The sequence below is a fragment of the Miniopterus natalensis genome, chromosome 11 (assembly GCF_054644295.1).
Source record: "Miniopterus natalensis isolate mMinNat1 chromosome 11, mMinNat1.hap1, whole genome shotgun sequence".
Classification (NCBI taxonomy): Eukaryota; Metazoa; Chordata; class Mammalia; order Chiroptera; family Miniopteridae; genus Miniopterus; species Miniopterus natalensis.
In genome coordinates this window covers 38,689,789-38,709,977 of record NC_142091.1, presented here as the reverse complement: position 1 = coordinate 38,709,977, position 20,189 = coordinate 38,689,789, and the positions used below count along the sequence as shown (strand labels likewise).

At 41.5% G+C, this 20,189-nt stretch overlaps 1 protein-coding gene across 3 annotated transcripts in view; it reads right to left on the bottom strand.

Annotated features, from left to right (window-relative positions):
• P4HA3 (prolyl 4-hydroxylase subunit alpha 3) overlaps nucleotides 1–18,571 on the bottom strand; it is a 35,210-nt gene extending 16,639 nt beyond the window's left edge. For 2 of the 3 annotated variants that reach the window (XR_015715282.1, XM_016208436.2), the window contains exons 1-5: nucleotides 18,369–18,571; nucleotides 12,962–13,104; nucleotides 12,097–12,320; nucleotides 7,611–7,760; nucleotides 1,746–1,797 (exon numbers count right to left, since the gene is read on the bottom strand). Coding sequence is in view for 2 of the 3 variants with exons in the window: in XM_016208436.2 (XP_016063922.2) it covers nucleotides 1,746–1,797; nucleotides 7,611–7,760; nucleotides 12,097–12,320; nucleotides 12,962–13,104; nucleotides 18,369–18,571 (772 nt within the window). In the remaining variant the exon portion in view is untranslated. The other variant, XM_087821664.1, reaches the window with a different exon arrangement.
• Between the last annotated feature and the right edge of the window lie 1,618 nt (nucleotides 18,572–20,189).

Genomic DNA, 20,189 nt, shown 5'->3' with positions numbered 1-20,189 from the left:
AGCATCGGATGGCAGCTCTAGGCTTGTGTGATCGTTAGTTTTATGCACAAGGGATAAGCTTTATTCTTTCATTCATTCATTTACTCATCTGTTCAGTAAATCTTCAGTGAACGTCTACTATGTACCAGGTACTGTGCTAGAGGCTAACCTCCTAGAGTTTACAATCTAACAGAGAAAAGAGACATTAAATAACTAGCTACAATGAAATATGTGCTATGGAAGAGAAGTTGAGAGAGCCAAAGCCTATAGCAGAGACTCAGCCTTTTCCTCCTGGAGAACAGGAAACTCAATAATTCCCAACTCTTTCAGATCCTCCAAAATTCCAACTGCCTAGACACAGCAGAGCAGTATGGGACAAAGCTCTGGTTCTAGCCTGGGTTCCTGCAGGGTCTTGTGTCTTATCTGTGCCCACTTTGGCTGCAAGATGCCCTGTGGGTTGGCAGCTATTCCTGACCTGCTAGCCTCTGTGTAGGATTCTCAGTGCTTCTCAGAAGAAGGTAATGAATTGCTCTCATGCTTCCAAAACATCTTTCTCAGTGGAGCTCAATGTATTTCTAACCATCACCTCCACATTTCTCCTCCAGCCCCAAATAGTTATATGTTAATATTGCTTCAGTGGGGAACAGGTTCTGGATTGGGAGCCACTTTTTTCAGGGACATCTAAAGACCCAGGTTTGGCAAAGGAGGGAAGGAGGGGACAGAAATTACCATTTTTTTTTTTTTCTGCAAAAGGAGAAACAAAATTTTGAGGAATGGAAGTGATGAACCCAAAACACCAATGAAAATACTGCAAAGCCAGAAATGGGACTGGGAATCTCAATTTGCTGTGTCCTTCTTATCCACCTATAATAGTGCATAACTCTCTGGGAGAGACAGAGATTTTAATTGAGCAGAAAGAAATAAAGGGATGTGGGGTTCTCATTTTGCCTGCACCACTAATTGCCCATGTGTTTCCAGACGATACAGATACTTCTTTATCCTACAGTTTGCCAAATTATCAGAATGGAATAACGTTACTAAATGGAGTCATTAAAAAGTGATAAACACAGTTTAAAGTCCTACATAAAATATCTTATAAATATTAAAACATTATAGTGATTATGTATTTTACTTTAGCATCTAAGTATCTTATTGAAGGAAAATCTGGGAAGCCATCTATTACCAAAATTTTAAACAAAAATATCCAAGCAGAGAGCTAAGCTAGCAAGTCTCCTTCTTGTTCAACTCTGGTGAGGGTTGAAGCTGAATTCTGTACTAACTGGCAGGATGCTTGCATAGCAAAGTGAGCCCCGCTCTAAAGGGGCAGACTGATATCTCTTTGTAAGTAGTTGTGAATAATCCTGCTGAGTCAATCTCCTTGCACACACAGCTCCCATTGATGCAACTGTTCCCAGGTCTACTTCTCAAACCTGGGTCTTTACATGGCCCTGAAGAAACTGGCTCCCAATCCAGAACTTGTTCTCCATTGAAGCAACATTAATATATACTGTTTGGGGCTGGAGGAGGAAAGGCACAGGTTACTATCTTCTTAGCATTTTCCAACTAACTTAAAAATCCCCCCCCAACCCCCAGCAATGTATCAATCAGTATGTAAGATTTAATCCAAAATTATAAATGTGACTTGGATTCTGAAATTAGGAAAATAAAAATAGAGAGCTGTATTCCATTTGCAGAGATTAAAGGCCAAGAGCAGCAGGGATTTCCCAGTAACTCAGACCTGTGACTTATCTTTTATCATTACGTACTGTAGAGAAGAAACTCTCGGGAGAGGCTGAGGGCACAGGAAACATTTCCCGCCTATTAAAAAAAAAAGAGAGAGAAAGAAAAAGAGAAAAGGGAGAAAAAGGAGTTAACTGCACTGAGATCTTCTCTGACCAAATCAATCAATGGATTTTCAAAAGTATTACAAAATATTCTTACTACAAGTAGATAATAAGACTCATTGAAATGAGCAGCATACTAGAATGAGGAGAGTCTCCGTCCTAATTCAGGACTGCAGCCCTGGTATAAATCAGGTCTCCTCAGCTCCTCATTTACAAATGACTTATTACTACCCTTACCGGGGAAGAATGAAAAATAAATGAAAATAAACTTTCTTAAAACGTCCTCAAATCCTAAAGCATGCAAAACCATGTAGCTGCAGGGAGGTGTTATTTGGGTATATTTCATTATTAAACTTAATATGAAACTATACAAGCCTTAGTAAAAATACAACTTCTTTTTCAGGCTCAATAGTTGCTAGAGTCTACAAAGTTAGTGGGAGTGTGGAAGGCAGTTAGGTATGAGCAGAGCAAGGATGTTGGGCCAGGTTCAGGAGATCACCAGGGTGGAAAGCCCCAGGTGGCTTGCAACAGGCAAAACTATGGAAACACGGACCTGGCCCCCAGGATAATCTTCCCTCCCCTAGCATATCGCTGGTCACATGGTTCAAACCCCCTGACCTTCATATCTCTGGTCATGAGGCTTGGACCCTTCCCTGACCTTTCCTTCCCTGGCATGTCACTAGTCATGAGGTAGACCCCCTTGGAGGAAAAACAAGGGTCCAGAGAGTGGCCTCATTCGTGTCCCAAGTGGGCCCTTGCATGACCACTCCTTTAAGGATTAACTTCCAGGGATAACATCTAGGCCTCAGTTGTCTTTCACCCCCAGATTCAGAAAAGCAGCAAAACCAGACAATCAATGCCATAGCTGTCATCAGGACCAGCTGCACTGACTAATGACCCCCCTTGCCCTGTCAATTGCCAATCAATGGAGACCACAACCCTGAAAGGACACACCTGGAAAGCTGATGAATATTCTATTGAGATCCTGCCCTGAGACCACCCCTAAAATTCCCAGCCTTAAAACCCTTAGGATGAAGGACTCAGTGAGGCTCTTTCTATGGAGCATACCGAAGCCTTTCCCTACCTCCTTCTCCCAGGCACGGGTTCCTTGCTTTTCTCTTTCTCCTAAGCTCCAAGGGCCCTTCTTCTGCCTCTATAACTTGTTTCCTGAGCCCATGCTCAGCTAGCTCACTTTTCCTACCTCTGTGACTTTCTAAATAAACTTTTGTTTGTATTTGAGTCTTGGCTCTGAATTCTTTCTTAGCCACAACTCAAGTACCGAGGTTGCTGAACCAAGGTCCGGTCTAACTCCACCAGTCTAACACCTGGTGCCTTTTTCCTGCCAACAGGAGGGAGGCAAAAGAAGAACTCAGTCTGAAACATTCCCATTAGATAGTAATGAACTTTCCCTGTAGCCTTTCAACCTTGGGCTACACATGGTCAAAAGTAAACAGGACTTTCCAGACAAACCCGGGGAACAGAACCAGGTGTAGGTGGGCTGCCATCCTGCTCTAATGATGAATTGATAGAAGTCTATTTCCTTCTGGTCATTTTATTTTTGTGTATTAAAATTTTTGTTTTTAGTGATAAAAGCAATATTAAGCACATCATAAAACACATGAGAAATAAAAAAACATTCCACTGAAACCGAGGCACTCCGAGCACTCTGGATAACATAGTCTTTACATAGTTATAATCGTATTTCTTACACATTTTCATATCCTGATTGTTTCACTCAACATGGCTATCAAGAATGTATTTTTATATATCATTACAAAAATAGTCTTCAGAGATAGCATTTTAAAATTATTATTTTTAATTGTGGTAAAAATACCACATAAAATAAATTTACCACCTTAACCATCTCTAAGTGTATAGTTCTGCAGTGTTAAATATATCCACATTTTTGTGCAACCAATAGCAGAATTTTTTCATTTTGCAAAACTGAAAGTCTGTATCCATTAAACAACTCCCAATTTCCTCTTCCCCTCAGCCCCTGGTAATCACCATTCTACTTTGTCTCTATGAAACTGACTCTCTACATACCTCATACAAGTGGAATCATACAGTTTTTGTCTTTTTGTGACTGGCTTGTTTTATTTAGCATAATGTCATTAAGGTTCACCTATGTTGTGACATGTGTCAGATTTCCTTCTTTTTTAAGGCTGAATTATATTCCATTGCATGTATATACCACATTTTGCTTGTCCATTCATCCTTTGATGGACACATGGGCTGCTTCCACCTCTTGGCTGTTGTGAATAGTGCTGCTATGAATATGGGTGTGCAAGAGACACAGCATTTATTTCATTTATTTATTTTTTAAATATGTTTTTATTTATTTCAGAGAGAGGAAGGGAAAGGGATGAGACAGAGTCATTGATCGGCTGCCTCCTGCACACCCCACACCAGGGCAACCCGGGCCTATGCCTGAACTAGAATCAAACCGTGACCACCTGGTTCATGGGTCGACACTCAACCACTGAGCCACACTGGCCAGGCAAGAAACAGCATTTTTAATGGCTGCATTTTATTTCACGGAGAGACGACATCACAGATGACCTAGCCATTCCATTACTGTTGGACATACAGGTTTTTTCTAATTGTTTAATATCATGAATTATTCTGTTTTACACTTAACAGAGGGATAGTTAAGTAATCTGCTGACATCTTATAATGTCAGATGTTAACTAAGGGTTGTAATTTTTGAAACTCCTTTGAGATGATGAGAACTATACTATAATTTTACATATTTTTAAAATACAGGGTGTTTTTTTTCACGTGATGAAGTTATATTTTATCAAGAACAATGTTAGAGTTACTTTTGATGTTTCAGTTAAATTTCTTTGGAAATGTGTATACTAAATAATGTTAAATGAAAAAAGAGACCATACACTTGTAGTGAGTAATGTAATCATAACTGCTTCCATGTATTGAGTGCATATGTGTCATGAATCGTGTTAGGGCTTTACATGTATGAGCTACATTTTCATAACAACTCTTTGAGGTGAGCATTGAATGGTAGTAGAATATGCCATCCTAAAATATGTCTCTTTGGCATAAGGATTATTCTAAGCTAATTATTTTGAGAAAGAGCAGCCACAGAAGTTCTGAAAACCAGAGTAGATGTTACCCTTTTGTAAGGGAATCTCCATTTGTAAGTTTCTCCCTCTCTGGACCATGAAGAGAAGGGTGACTCTAAATCACAAGGGAATCTTATCCATTAAAATCCACATAACTATCAATAAAGGTATATATTTTTAAAAAATCTGCTTAACCCTTGTTTATCCTTGTTTACCATGCTTTTCTGGGTAACCTCCCATAACTGGTCTCTCCCCACATCTTTCTTTCTTTGTCTTTAGCTGAATATGGTATTGTTTAAAATTCTATTTTCATTTATCAATTACAGTTGACATACAATATTATATTAATTTCAGGTGTACAACATAGTGATGAGATATTTATATAACTCACAAAGTGATCACCCCAATAAGTCTAGTCCCCATCTGGCACCATACCTAGTTATTATACTATTACTTGCTATAAGCTGAAGATGATATTTAAGATGGTAACTTAGGTTACCTCAGAGCGTTACTCATTTTTCTCCAGGTATCTTTCATATATACATTAGGTATACATATTAGTAAACTTCTGTTTATTTTTCCTCTTGTTAATCTGTCTTTTATTATAGGGAAATCTCAGCCAGTAACTCAGATGGTTAGAAGGAAAATTATTTTTCCTCCCCTACAGCATGATTATCATTCCCACTTTAAAGATAAGAAAACTGAGGTCCAGGGAGTAAGTTGCCTAAGTTTTTTTTGTTTTTTAAATTTATCTTTATTGTTGAAAGTATTACAGTTGTCCAAGTTTTAACAGAATTTGAACCCAGTTCTGTCTGATTTCAGAGCCTATGGCTTACTACTATACTCTACTGTCTCTCATTATTAGCAGTTACTGAAGTATTGTTTTACTAAAATATATCATGAAAAAATATTATGTATAATTATATAGAATACAATTATATAATTTTTTCATGGTATATATATATATGTATATATACAGTGGTACCTCGGTTTTTGAATGTAACCCGTTCTGGAAGACTGTTCGAGTTCTGAAATGTTCAAAAACTGAGGGATCAACAGCTGACAGCTACGCCTCAGGATCTTGCCCTCAGCGGAAGCCGGGTGGCGTGTTCATCTTCCAAGGTGTGTTCGAAAACCGAAGCATTTACTTCCAGGTTTGTGGCCTTCGTAAACCAAAATGTTCGTCAAAGGAGACATTTGAAAACCGAGGTACCACTGCACATGTGTGTGTGTATAAATTACATACACACACCCTATATAACTTCATATGATAACGAAAGGTCTATGGAAAGACACTTATCTCGAATTTACTGGGGGTAAAAAGGGGAACATAAAGTGTCTATAAGACAATGCCTTATGTGTTCTATTACTGTTGCATAAAAAAATTGAGCTGTAAGAGCACAAAGAAGGAGAGTCTGTGGAGTCTCAGGAGAACTAAGGAAGACTTTACAAAATAGGTGACATTTGAGCTATGCCTTGCAAGATGAATAAAATTTACCAGACAAAGCACGATTGTGCAAAGGGAGATTTTAGCAGTGAGTAGAGGGGAAATCTAAGTCATCACGGGGGATGGGGAGGGCAGGGGAGCGGGAGGGGGAACAAAACTAAGTACCAGGCATCGATTTAAAACCCTATCTTTCAGGGTAAACTGCTTTAGTTTATCTTCTCCGAGTCTCTCTGTGTCAATTCTCCATTTTCTTCCTCTATTAAAATTCAATTACTTCCTGCCCTTTGTTGCATCACAGTGATTCTATTTCAGTTTTAATATGTAGCAATTGAGCAGGGAAGTTAGCAGAGGTACCCTGGAAAGTTTTATAACAAAGACCCACTTACCAGAAACTTCCAGGAGAGGAACAAGACCATTTGCTGTACTGAGAGCAGATACCTTTTGGGAGCAACTCGTGGGATTGGACCACCCACAAACTCTCCCCTTTTCTCAGCAAAAGGGGGAAAGAAAAAGAAATGTAGGGAGCAGAACTGGTTTATTAGCTTTGGAAACTCTAAGGAATTGGCTTTGCAGTGACTTTTTTAGCCTATTCTTGAAGAATGTACAAGTCTGTTGGGAAATGGGGTTAGCTATACCAAAAGATGGCAGCTCCCATACTTAGGGAAATGAGCTTCCACATGAGGCACAACAGGTCTCAGATCAACAGTGTCAAGGAAAAACATCTGGAGGTGGCATTGAGCTGGTACTATGGACCAATGAGGCCAGCTCTACACCTGGACACTAGTCATGTTACAGTTGGACTCCAATGCAGATGGAAGACGGTAGCAATCAAACTTCTTCCTTGGACATTCGCAATATCATGGCATAATATCTGTGAAGAGTTATGAGTTGTTGAAAGTGCAAAAGAGTGATCTACATTGACCATGAACCCATTAAGCATTTGTTGATGCAGCTGTTACTGCTACGGGCTAAAGTATTCAGTGCACTGGAAACAGCACTGAACTAAGAGTCAGACAGACTTGGGGTCTCATCCCGGCTCTTTGAACTTTGTGACAAGTTAGGAATTTTTGGGAGATTTAGTTTACTCACATGTGAAATATGGAAATAATAAAACAACTGCCCTGCTTGACTCACATTTGGTCCTGTTGGGAAGATGAAATAAGTTAAGAAACATGAAAATGCTTAGAAAATTGTAAAGCAGATATAAAGCATTACATTTATTGTGATGAAACTAATGAGTCTCATTTACTCCCCTACCTGGAAATAGGCAAAGGCCAAGTGATCCAAGGCATCCTCTAGACTTGCCTCATCCTCTGTATTCCAGTCTCCATAAGATCCTCGGAAGAGACTGACGGCCTCCTCCAGCCACGGAATGGCATGGTAGTAATCCCCCATGTCATAGGCCACCTGTAGGGAACATAAATACTATCATTAAAACCTTAGTCCACAGGCAGAGGGAAGGAAATGACATACAAAGAGTGGAGGCCTTTGGAACCCAAGAAGGCAACTTTTCATCTCAAATTCATTTAAATTCAATTTATTAAGCGCCTATTATATACAAGGCATTGTACTAGGTATAGAGAAGAGTTCTTGCATTTAAGGAATTTATAATCTGGGGAGAAGACAGATATGAACTCAAGTTAACTATAATACTAGGCAGAATGGAATGAACTCTCAAAGGAAATATATGTAATATGCTGGGGAGACACAGAAAAAGGAGGAGGCTTGGGAATCTCAGAAGGTTTCATGAAAGAAGTGCCATCTGAGATGGGATGTCCTTGAAGAAAGGAAAGGATTTCAATAAGCCAAGATCGGAAGAAAGGGCATTTTCAGATGAGGGGATGGTTGAAACAGAAGCCAAAAGCAAGAATGTGTTCAAGGAGTACATTTGCTGTGGTGTAAGGTGAAGAGAAACAGGAAATGAACTTAAAAAGGCAGCATGGGCTAAGCTAATGAGAGTCATGAAAGTCATGTTTTTAGGAAGATATTGCTGGTAGCAGTGTGAGGAATGGACTAATTCATTCATTTACTTATTCAATATTTACTGAGTGTTTACAATGTACCTGGTGGTCCCTGCCCTTAAAGATCTTAAATCGAGGGGCACATGATAAACCAATAATTGTGACACAATGCATTAGACACTATAGTGAAGGAACACCTGGGAATGCTATAAGAGCTCAGGAGGATTGTCCTAGATTAAATGTTGGAATATGGCAACATGTACTAGACATAGCACCTGTCTCCTAATAGCTTACAGCTAACTAGAATACCAATACCAGAACTGCTGGTGGAATTTCCTGGAAATTTATGTCAGAGAAGGCATGAAATTATAAAGTTGCAGAGTTGGAAGGACTCTTACAAAATGATCAGATTCAGGTCTAATTTCCAGACAGGCAGGAAGATGGCAGAACATAGAGATGCCATGACTCTGTAGGCTAAATATAAGTCAATTCCTATCCCAGGTCTGCCCTTTACCTGCTATGTTATCTCTCTGGTCCTCGAGTTTCTTATTTGTGACAGGGTTGGGTTGAAGAATGATAATAAAAAATGATTGAACTTTTTCTGCTAAGTTAATAATTTATTTAAGATTTCCATGAGAAAGATTGAGATAATTGGAATCCTTCCAGAACCACAAAGCCTTCGAAATTTTGAATAAAACATAACAAACATTTTATTATATATTTTCAAGAAAGAATCAAAAACACCCAGGTACCAGAAACAAAAAGGGAGCTGAAAATCCAAGCAATAAACTCATGAGCAGATGCTGAAGCTGCCTATAGGATGGGGGTGGTGTTAGTCTTAGTAACCTTGGTACTTTATTAACCTTAGTTTGTAATACCCACATGAGGACAGATGATGAGCCATCTGTAGACTTCCCAAAACCTAGGACACATTCATAAAACTGAAACCCATGAAAAACTATACCTCAAGAAAAAGAGTAGACCAGAAAAAGTCTACTCACTGTCACAAAGAGACAAGAAAGTTGGTTTGTTTCTATCTGGGCTCTGTTTAGGAAAATAAAATATCTTCTTAGAATATTCACAACCTTAAGCCTATTCTTTGAATGAGTGTAGGGTGTGAATTTACATTTTTCATACAGTTAAGGAACCCTCAGGCCAATAAATCAATATAAAAATAGATCTAAGCTCACTGCAAATCAAAACTACAATATCACCTCACATCTGTTAGAATGGCTATTTTCAGAAAGACAAGAGCTAACAAGTGTTGGCGAGAATGTAGAGAAAAGGAACCCTGTGTATTGTTGGTCAGAATGTGAACTGGTACAGCTGCTATGGAAAACAGTACGGGGGTTCTGCAAAAAATTAAAAATTAAACTACCATTTGATCCAGTAATTCCACTTCTGGGTACTTATCCGAAGAAAATGAAAACACTAACTCAAAAAGACATATGTACCCCCATGTTCATTGCAGCATTATTTACAGTAACCAAGATATGGAAACAACCTAAGTGCTCATCGATGGCAATGTATAAATGGATAAGGAAAATTGTATATATTACACACACAATGGAATATTATTCAGCTATAAAAAGAATGAAATTTTGCCATTTGCAACAACGTGCATAGACCTTGAGAGCATTATGCTAAGTGAAATAAGTCAGACAGACAAAGACAAATACCGTATGATCTCACTTTTATGTGAAATATAAAACAAGCAAACAAAAAAACCCAAGCCCACAGAAACACAGAACAGATTGGGGAGGGGGGGTGTCAAAAGGTACAAACTTCCAGTTATAATAGTTATAAAATAAATAAGTCATGAGGATGTAATGTAGAGCTAAAAAGCAAAAACAAAAAAAAGGATCTAAGTCCAGTGATACCACCAGAGCATCTGAAAGAAGAAAACCTAAAGCTCTTTGGGGAGATATTCCCACAATTCTGGGCACAGAGATTCTTTTAGGGGGAAAAAAGTCCTGCTAAAAATAAGCTCACAATCAAACATAATAAACCATATCAGGAAATAATTGGTTATGAACAAGAGTCAACAGACACAACAGTAGGGTAGGGGTATTAGACAATTAAGAATTTCAGAAAATAGAAGGACAGATCCACTTTAAAATAAACAATGATGGAGGGAATTGGAGACAAGTAGATGAAACAAATTTGGCCGCATATGAATAATCATTGAAGCTTATTCTTTGACCCAACACCACTCCCAGGTTTTTAACCAGGAGATATGAAAACAAACGTCCACAGAAAAACTTCCAAAAGAATGTTAATAGCTGCTCTAGTCACAGTAGCCCACGCTGGAAGCAATCCAAGTATCCATCAACAGGAGAATGGATGAACAGTTTGTGGTATATTCATACCATGGAATACTACTAAGCAATAAAAAGCAATGAACTAATAGTAAATGCAACAAACATGGATGAATTTCACAGGCATGATGTGCTGAGTGAAAGAAGCTGGACTCAGAAGAGTATATACTGTGTAGTTCAGGACAACAGTTGTCTGGCACCTGGGTAAAGTAGAGTAGAAATGGTAGTGGGTGGTGAGAAGGAAAAGAAGTGAGGCTTTATTTAGCTCTGTGTTAATTCTTTTGTAAAAACCTGAAAAAAAATCTGTAACAAATAAAGCAAAATCTGAACATATGTCTCATCTCAATTACAGATATAATTACAGATATAAAGATAATGTTTTATCTTTCAAAATAAGTAAATACAGAAATAAAGACTGCCAGTGAAACTTTCAGGAAGTGACTTACTAAATTTTCAACATATGGTTTTAGTCTCAGAAAGGCCTCACTACTGAAGCATATGCTGACATGGAACTATTTTAACAGGCTTAAATCGAAATTAGCCGTGAACATGATGATTGAGCTCTGATTCCATTCAGGGTCTCAGAAAAGGGGAAATGGTCCACAAAGAGGCTTAGGGCAACTCATGCTGCATTAATTTGGAAGACTGATCCTCAAAACTTGGAATGAGGACACACGAGGTTCACTTTCAGATCTGCTAATGAACACTACAGGAGCTGGAAAAAAAATCACTTTCCTGCAATGTGCATCTTCAAAATCAAAAAGGATTTACTCTACTACTTCTTAAGGCAAAAGCTAACAAAGAGTATATTGTAAAATGACCTCAAGTGTGCTTATGACTTATGATCAAAGATTAGTTAAATATCTCATATGGAAGCTTCCTGAAGTCTATTTCCTCCAGTAATGTTAGAGTGAATGGCCTGTTTTGTGTTGCTACTTTAATTTAGTATTTCTAAATGCCTAGGAAATGTGCAAGAGATTCCAGAGAGTCTCAGGAGGCCGAGTTTCCATGATCTTCCCTCCACATCGCCATCTCCTATCCCTTTCTCCCACTCTTAACTCTGCTTCTCCTTTCCACCCAGCTGCTCATCGACGGGCAGGGTGCTATATCTAGGGTGACCAAAGGACTATCTCACCCAAGACAGTTCCAGGTTATGTTTGTTGTCCTGGCTAATAACACCCCTTCCACTCGGTAGTGCCCTATGTGTATGATCAATTTATTTGTCATGGAAAGAGTCTGGGATTTGTAGTTAAAAGACCCGGGTTCAAATTTTAGTTCTACTTAAAATTGTGAAACCTTAGGCAAGTTCTTTACCCTCTCTGAACCTCAGTTTCTTTGGGGAATAACAACAAATTTCCAAGTTTGCTGTCAGGATTAGAAACATGTAAAAGCAATCAGGATGTAGTTATTTCATCTACAAGAAAACAGAGCTGAGCCATTAACCCTCTCTCTGCTTATTGTTACCTTGCCAACTTGGAAGCAGTCATCCGCCGTGAGGGAGAAAAGTCGGCTGGGATTGTATAGGTCAGTGACGGCGGAGCCAGTGACTCTCTGAAAGACGCCTCGAGCAAGGCCCTTCACATTGAGCATGTACACGTCCTGCAGCCGCATCAGGGCCCTTGCTGCTCCCTCAAGGTCCTCAAAGGCTGGCAGGTCCTGCTCCACCTTCTCGTAACCATCCCTCAGAGCTGTAAAGGTCGTGATAACAATCCACCATTCAAAAAGCAGGCAGTGAGCATTTAATACGTGCAAGGCACAGTCACCCGACCACATACTTCAAGGACAAAGATAAAGTCTGATCTGCTTTTTTTCCCCGCGGCAAGCGCAGTTCCTGGCACAGAGCGGAGTAAAAACTAAGGCGCACACTTTACCCCATTGTCCCACCCTATCTGTCTCCAGGAGTCTTGCTATTTTCGGGTACAATTCTTCCTCTTAACTTCCCCAAAGTCAACAAACGTGTTCAAGTACAAAGTAGAGTAAGTTAGGAAAGTGATCCCGCTACAGATCACACTGTAGTGGCAACTTAACAAAAGAGAAATTAGAAGACATCACTTTCTTCATCTATGTAAATGGGATGATATAACCTGTCATTCTTTGCAGGACTGTAGTGAAGATCAAGTGAGATAATGGATATGAAAGTACTTTCTAATGTAAAATTCTATAAACATGTTAACAAGGGGACCTTGTTCTTTGTAATAATTAGAGCTAAGGAGATCAAGTAATACCTACCCACTTCATTATGCTTCATCACATCCCATCAGAATCTCTCTCCTTTCCAGAGTCAGGAGATAGAATCTTCTCTTTACCCTCCAGCCCTCCTCCTCATTACCTCGGATGTTCTCACTGGCCTCCAGACTATGTACCACATTCCTCCAGTCAGACTGTAGGCGTTTGATGAGAGTATATGCAAGCAGAGGGTTAGACACAGGGGTCGCTGAATCCTCATGCAGAGAAAGCACCTTGTCATAGAACCTGAAAGAGAAGACTAGGATCATCTCACCTACCGATACAACCACTACCTAGGAAAGGCTGGCACGCTGTGTATACATTAAGAGTAGTTAAAAATGAAATGCTGAGCCCCTGGAGACTCAGGGAAAATTCTAACCAATACACAAAAAATATGAAAACTGCCAACACAACAAAAGTAGATCTATTCATTTGTTCATTCAATGAATCAGTCTCTACCAGTCAATTACTGTATATCAGGCATTATTCTAGGGGCTAGAGATACAAAGGCAAGAAAGGGTCCAGCTCTCAAGGAGTTCCCAATCCAGAAAATGTTTTTTTCTCTCATCATTCTATATTCAATACTTAGAATATGGTAGAAGCTCAAAAACATTGTTCAATTAATTGCAACAATTGTGATACATGCTATGAGAGAAGTGAGCATATAATGCTATGTAACGCTATAGCAATTTGTAGGCAGGGCACCTAACCCATGTGGGAGCTAGAACGTATAAGGAAAGACTTCCCAGAGGAGATGACACTTGATCTGAGTCCTGAAGGATTAGTTAAAATATTGATAGCTACTACTTATTGAGCCCTCACCAGGTATTAGGTATTCTGCTAAGTGCTTTAAACACATAGTCTCCTTTAATCTCCCTCAACAACTCTTAGATTTTATCATGCACATTTTAATTTTTTAAAAATATGTTTTTATTGATTTTAGAGAGACAGGAAGAGAGGAGGGGAGAGAGAAAGAGAGAGAAATATCTATGTGAGAAACATTGACAGGCTGCCTCTAGTACACACCCCAAATTGAACCGGCAACCTTTTGGTGCACAGAATGATGCCCAACCAACTGAGTCACATGGGCCAGGGATATCGTGCCCGTTTTACAGGAGAAGAAACTAAAACAAGGTCACACTGTTAGCAACAAAGCCAGGAATGAACCCATGTCTGCCTGACTCTGAAGCCTGTTCTCAGCTGACTATGCCATACTGTTTCCCATGGAGCTAGAACAAAGAAGGGAGGAAAAATGTTTTTTTGAGCCAACAGGGGCCAATGTGTACAAAGGCACAGAGGCTTGAGATGTATTTGTTCATTAATAAGTCACTCTATAACTGGTTACTTGCTAGTTGTCAGACTCCATGTCGGAAGCTGGACAAGATAAGGTTCAGTGCTCAAGGATTTCATGGACAAGAAAACAGATGTTTTTCTCATTACTCTATGCCTAAGTTTAATACATATTTCTATGAAAGAATGAATGTAATACCATATTCTTCTAGGAGCTAGGAACAAAATTTTGAATAAGGCAAAAACCCTGGTCTCCGAGACTCATAGTCTATTGGGTAATATAGACACAAACAATTACATTACAGATGCAACACCAGATTCATGAACAAGGCTTATAGAAAGGGGGTGATTGATCTGGCCAGAGCAGGTCAGAGAAAATAATCTCTCCTTTCACAGAGGAGATAATAAACTGAGACTGGATGAGTAAATGCAAACATGAGGAAGGGAGGAGAAGGCCTCCTTCCAGGCAGGCAGAGAAAATTCCAAGGATGCAAAAAGGTACAGAGAGAGAAAGTAGGGGACTTACAAGCAGTTTAGTGTTGCTGGAACACAGGGTGTATCAGGACATGGGTAGATCAGACTGGAGAAGAGAGGAGCACCTCATAGACCTTGCTGAGAAATTTGGTTTTTACCCTGAGTGCAACTAGGAGCCACCAAAAGGTTTTAAGTGAGAGTGGGATGCATTATGACATGCTGATATACATAAATCTGTGAAAGGGTGGGAAGTGGAAGTGACTGGAGACAGAAAGACCAATTTGGAGGCCATTTCAAAATTGCGAGCAAGAGACAGGAGAATCTGAACCATAACAGTGACAGTGGGGGCAAAGAATTCAAGGGAGATATTTTGGAAGTAGCCCATGTAGAAATTGGTGATGGCTCATGGGTAATAAAGAGGTAGGGTTCTCCCTACCTTTCTGGCTTGCCATCATTTGCAGAAAAGGGACAGAATGGTGGGGCCAGAATGATCACCTTTTTAGTTAATTTCTCTCCTTTTCAGATATCCTACAAGAGTGTTCATAGAAGCAAAAGATGCTGTCTCTTTTTCTGGTCTACTATGGTCATTCCAGTTCTAACACACTAGTGGGATTTATATTATTGAAATTTATTGATTATCATAAGGCAGGCTTACAAGCTCTAGTCCTGCCTTCTAAGAATTTTCCCCTTGCTTTAAAATTATTAATTTCCAAGAAATATAGTAACAACAAAGGAAGTAAAAGAAAAGCATGTGATCCAAGTGAAAAGGGTATGGATTTATGTGAATGTGCGCAAGGGCACGCGAGAGTATAGGAGTCCTTTGGCAAGAGTGGAGGAATTCCATCAGCACAGAGGGATGAAAGTGAAGGAGATAGTGGTTGGGTGGGGGGAATTTCAAAGCCATCAAGCAGAGTCTGACCTAAAGATTTCTCAAGGGTGGTTCTTGCAACTATAAAACAGAGACTGAAAATAGAAGATGACTTGCCTTGCGGTGCTTCCAGGAAGTCAAATGTTCAATTCAAGCATAAACTAAGGAAGGGGAATCTGGGCCTAGGTGTTCCAGGGAGGGGATGGGAAGCCTGTCAAATCCCAGGATGTCTCTGATCCCCAAGCAGGGCTGTTTGAGAGCGGCTACCCTAGGGTTTTGAAACTAAACCAGTCTCCAGGGTGTGGGATTTTTTTTTTTTTTTTACTACCGATTATTTCCTGCTTCAGTTCCATATGGAACTACTTAGTGAAAGATATTTCATTGCTATACCAAAAAAAAAAACACACCAAAAAAACCTTATAGAGACTTGGGCTTGAGTCCAACCTGAAGAGTAAGTGTCCAGGAACAACTCAGGCTGAATGGGCAGCGATTTTATAAGACGGTTGGACAGGGAGGAGCTGGGAGGAGACCTGAGACATATCCTGACGCACCCTCCAACTATCCTTCAGTTTCTTCCTTTATAAAATGACGGAGCTGGTCTAGTCTAGAAAATCTCTCTTCTAGCATGACCGTTCTAGTATTTCTTTCCATCACCTTTCCCACAACTGAATAAACAGATTCCTCATCTGATGCTCGAGGACTAATGTTTAACAAGCATCAGAGGAAACTGAGGCACAAAGGGAAAGAGGTAAGGCAGAGAGGTGAAGATTGTCCCAAGTCACCAATCATATCAAAAGTACTATCTCTTTGTTCTCTTCCCGGCCCACTTTGTATTACGGGGTCAATTTACTTAGGGCAGGGGTTTGATCTTTCCTGCAGCACATAATTCAATTCAGCGTTCAGATACATCATTTTTCTGTAACACAGAGAAAAAAAAACCTATCCACTAATATCTGAGGCTGGTTTGGAATCCAAATGTTGGCCCTCTGCCCAGCCTCTGAGCAAATAGCTGGTTTTCAGAGACCGAGTAACTGGATGCTGAATTCAAACCTCACGGTTTCCTAAATGGCAAATGCTGCTGAGAGTGGAAAAGCAGATCCTTTCCTTCAAGAATTTGCACATAAAATGTGCAACCCAATCCCTGCATTAAATAGAGCCTGGATAGATGATTCAACCACAATACATGGGCTGTTTTAATTCAATATGTTTCTCCTTTGGCTTCAAAATGGCTTTGCTTCAGTTCTTCTGAGACATTTGGAATGGTTAATTCTTAGCACAGAAATAATTGCTGCAGATATTACTCTTTCAATCTTGGTAGTTTTAAAAAACTTCACCAACAAAAAGAACTAGGGATTAACTATATATAAATATTTATTTATATATCATATTTATATATGTAACTAAAATGTACTGTATTAGCATATAACTATATATACTATAACTATATATACTATAACTAGTATAATTTTTATTTATTAATGTGGGTAGGGAGTAGTTTCAACATCAAAAAATATTTCATTTCTAAATTTAAAAATTCAAAGAATATCAATTGAGGCCCTTAGAAATAACATCTCAAGTCCATGAAATCACCAGATTGGGAGTATAAGAAAATGAGCAGGAACTGCCAACATTCTTGCTTTAAAAAGTAAACAATTCACTAGGTTTTAGAGAGCAGACAGTCTCTAAAATATCAAATTACACTTTCTGAAATTACATGTCCATAAGTCATATGAGAAGAGAACCTAGAATTTTTCTGATTCTTTTTTATTCTCTGAGCTCTCAAGGTCCTAGTTACTGTTTAGAGTCAAACGTAGGGTCTAGTTTCACTAGTCAGTCTATAGTATTTTATCCCACAGTGTGTAGCACTAGAGCTTGTTGACTGGATAGCAAAACAATATTGGCTGAGCATCTGCTTGTGTGTGTTATACTCAGTATGTCTAGCATCAAGGATGGTTTTATCCAGTATTTTCTTGCTGTTGAATACTTTCATACACATATAACATCTCAGTTATCACTTATTTAGAATTTAGAGAGCTCTTACATGTGTGAAGGGAAGGGAGAGCTGAAGGCAAAGGAGGCATGGGCATCTCTGATGAACAACCCCGATGCTACAGGCACCAAGCTCCTTGAAGGCAGGGCTGGGCCTCGTGCACCATTTTACCCCCAGTGCCTGGAACAGTGCTTGGCACTCAGACATATATGCTGAATAAACTGACGAATGCGAAGCATTATTCATACAGTGACTTGTACAGTTAGTCAGCATCTGTCGCATGTGGAGTGTGATATCCGTAGTGTCATGTCCATCCAGGCCCAATGACATGTAAGTCTCCCGCATGGTCACAGAATGTCACCTGACATACTAAACACCACGCGTATGGCTGCGGCATCACACAGGACACTCTCCATCTCACTCCGGTAGTGTCCTTGTGCCCCCGTGACACAGAGCCTGGGGGCCCACGCGCTTGAAACAGCGCCTCCTGGGGTCCTACTTGGCCTCAGGGTAAATTCACACCTTTCCGCATTGTATCAACTTCGTGGTGTGACTCTGGGTCTCGAGTGCCATTGTGTGTGCGTGCGTGTGCGCGTGTGTGTGCGTGCACGTGTGTGCGTGCGCGCGTGTGTGTGTGACCCCATACTGTGACACAGCATCTCTGGGGTCATATTCAGTCAGTTTCCCCATCATCCCATGTTACAGCGTCTTGGGGTCACACACAGGTTGACAATGGACCTGGGCGTCACACCCACCGTGTCTCCGTCTCACGGTGACACTGGGTCTGAGGCCCCGCGCAGGGCGACGGTGAGTCTCAGGGTTCCCCCCACCCGGGAGCACAGCGTCTCCCGCACTCAGCCCCTCCGCGGCTGCCCCTCGGCGCCTCACCTCGTCAGGTCCCGCAGCCGCGCCTCCTCGCCGCGCAGGTAGCGCCTCAGCAGCGCCAGCAGCCGGCGCTCGGGCGCCAGGGCGCGCGCCACGCTGGTCAGCGCGGAGAACGTGTCGCCGCGCGCCGCCGCCGCGCCCGCCGCGCCCCCCGCCCCGAGCGCCAGCAGCGCCAGCAGCGCCGCCAGCCGCGCCGCGGAGCCCATGGCCGGCGCTCGGGCGCGTCCCCTCCGCCCGTCCAGCCCGTGCCCGGCCCGCAGCCCAGCGCGCCCGCCCGGCCCGCCCCTCGGCCCGCCCCGTCCGCTGGTCCTTCCCGCCGCCCGCGTAGCCCCGGCCCCGGGCTCCTTCTCCGTCTCCCACCCTCCTGCCCCCCGGCCCCTCACACCGCGTGGGGGCCGCGTGCTCTCCGCCAAATCACAGCCCGGGGCAGGTGTTCCCGCCGCGCCCATTTCACACGCGGAGAAACTGAGGCCGGGGGTGGAGTGAGGGATGAACTCACTGGCCTATGGCGGTCCGAGGCCATCCCCAAAACATTCCCGCACACCCACCCCACCCCCGCCCCATCAGGGTTTGGAAACACAGAACCACCACTGGGTTCCGACGGGGAAGCCCAGGAGGGTCAGGGATGCGTTCTGGCCACAGCTGTGCGGGTGCAGAGTGGCCAGAGCAGAGGCGAGGAGACCATTTCACAAAGGACTTGACATCCGAGCCCTTTAAAGCTTGAGTAGAATTCACCCGGAGGTGAGGCGGGTACAGGCCCTTAGGGTCGGTGCGGGACAGATCTACGACCTCTGCGACCTACAACTCAAAGGCCCTGGGTCACTGCTCCACACAACATACCCTGGTCGCTTAAGCAAACAAAAATATTGCCGTCCTCAGATCCTACTGGACAGCTTGTTCTCCCCCCCTCCTTTCCCAGGCATCGTTCGTTTATTCATTTAATAAATACTTAGCACCTCTGTCACTTGCTGAGGACACAGAGAAGTAGGACATCCCACCCTGGACTCACACGGGAGACCAAGGTATAAGCGACCACAATGCAGCGCTATCGGGGTGACAGGGTTGTTCAACTGGCCGCTCTGAGGAGGGAGCTGGTCCCACGCGAGGCGGTGGGAGAGCTTCACAGAGGAGGCAACGTGTGCAGGTCCAAAGGGCGAAGAGAGGTTGTCTGGAAGGTGACAGGCAAGGGGGGGGATGGGCTTTCCTGGCAGGAGGTACCTGTGTGTACCAAGGTTTGCAGATGGAAAAGAGTTTGAGTTCCAGAAATAATGAAAAATCCCTTGTGGTTGGGGCTGTTAAGGGGATTTGCATATGATACTAAGAAATTTAGTCTGTCCTCGATGAAAATCCCATAGAAGCTTTTAAGGTGGCAATAAAAGTCATCTAGTGACAGAGTGAGGCCTTTTTCTTGCCTAAAATTTCCTTGGCTAGAACCTCCAGTATAATGTTGAACAGAAATGATAAGAGAGGACAACCTTGTCTTATTTCAGATTTTGGGAGGAAAGCTTTCATTCTTTCACCGTTAAGTATAATGTTAGTTCCTTTCTGTTCCTAGTTCACTGAGTGTTTTTATCTGTCAAATTCCTTTTCTGCATCTATTAAGGTAATATTGTGGCTTTTATCCTTTATTCTCTTAATAAAATCTGTTATAATGATTGATTTTTGTTTGTTGAGCCAACCTTGCATTCCTGGGATAAATCTTGTTCATATATTGCTGAATTCAGTTTATTAATATGTTGTGGAGGGTTTTTGTATTTATATTAATAAGGGGGTATTTGTAGTTTTCTTGTTATGTCTTTGTTTGGTTTTCGCATCAGGATAATA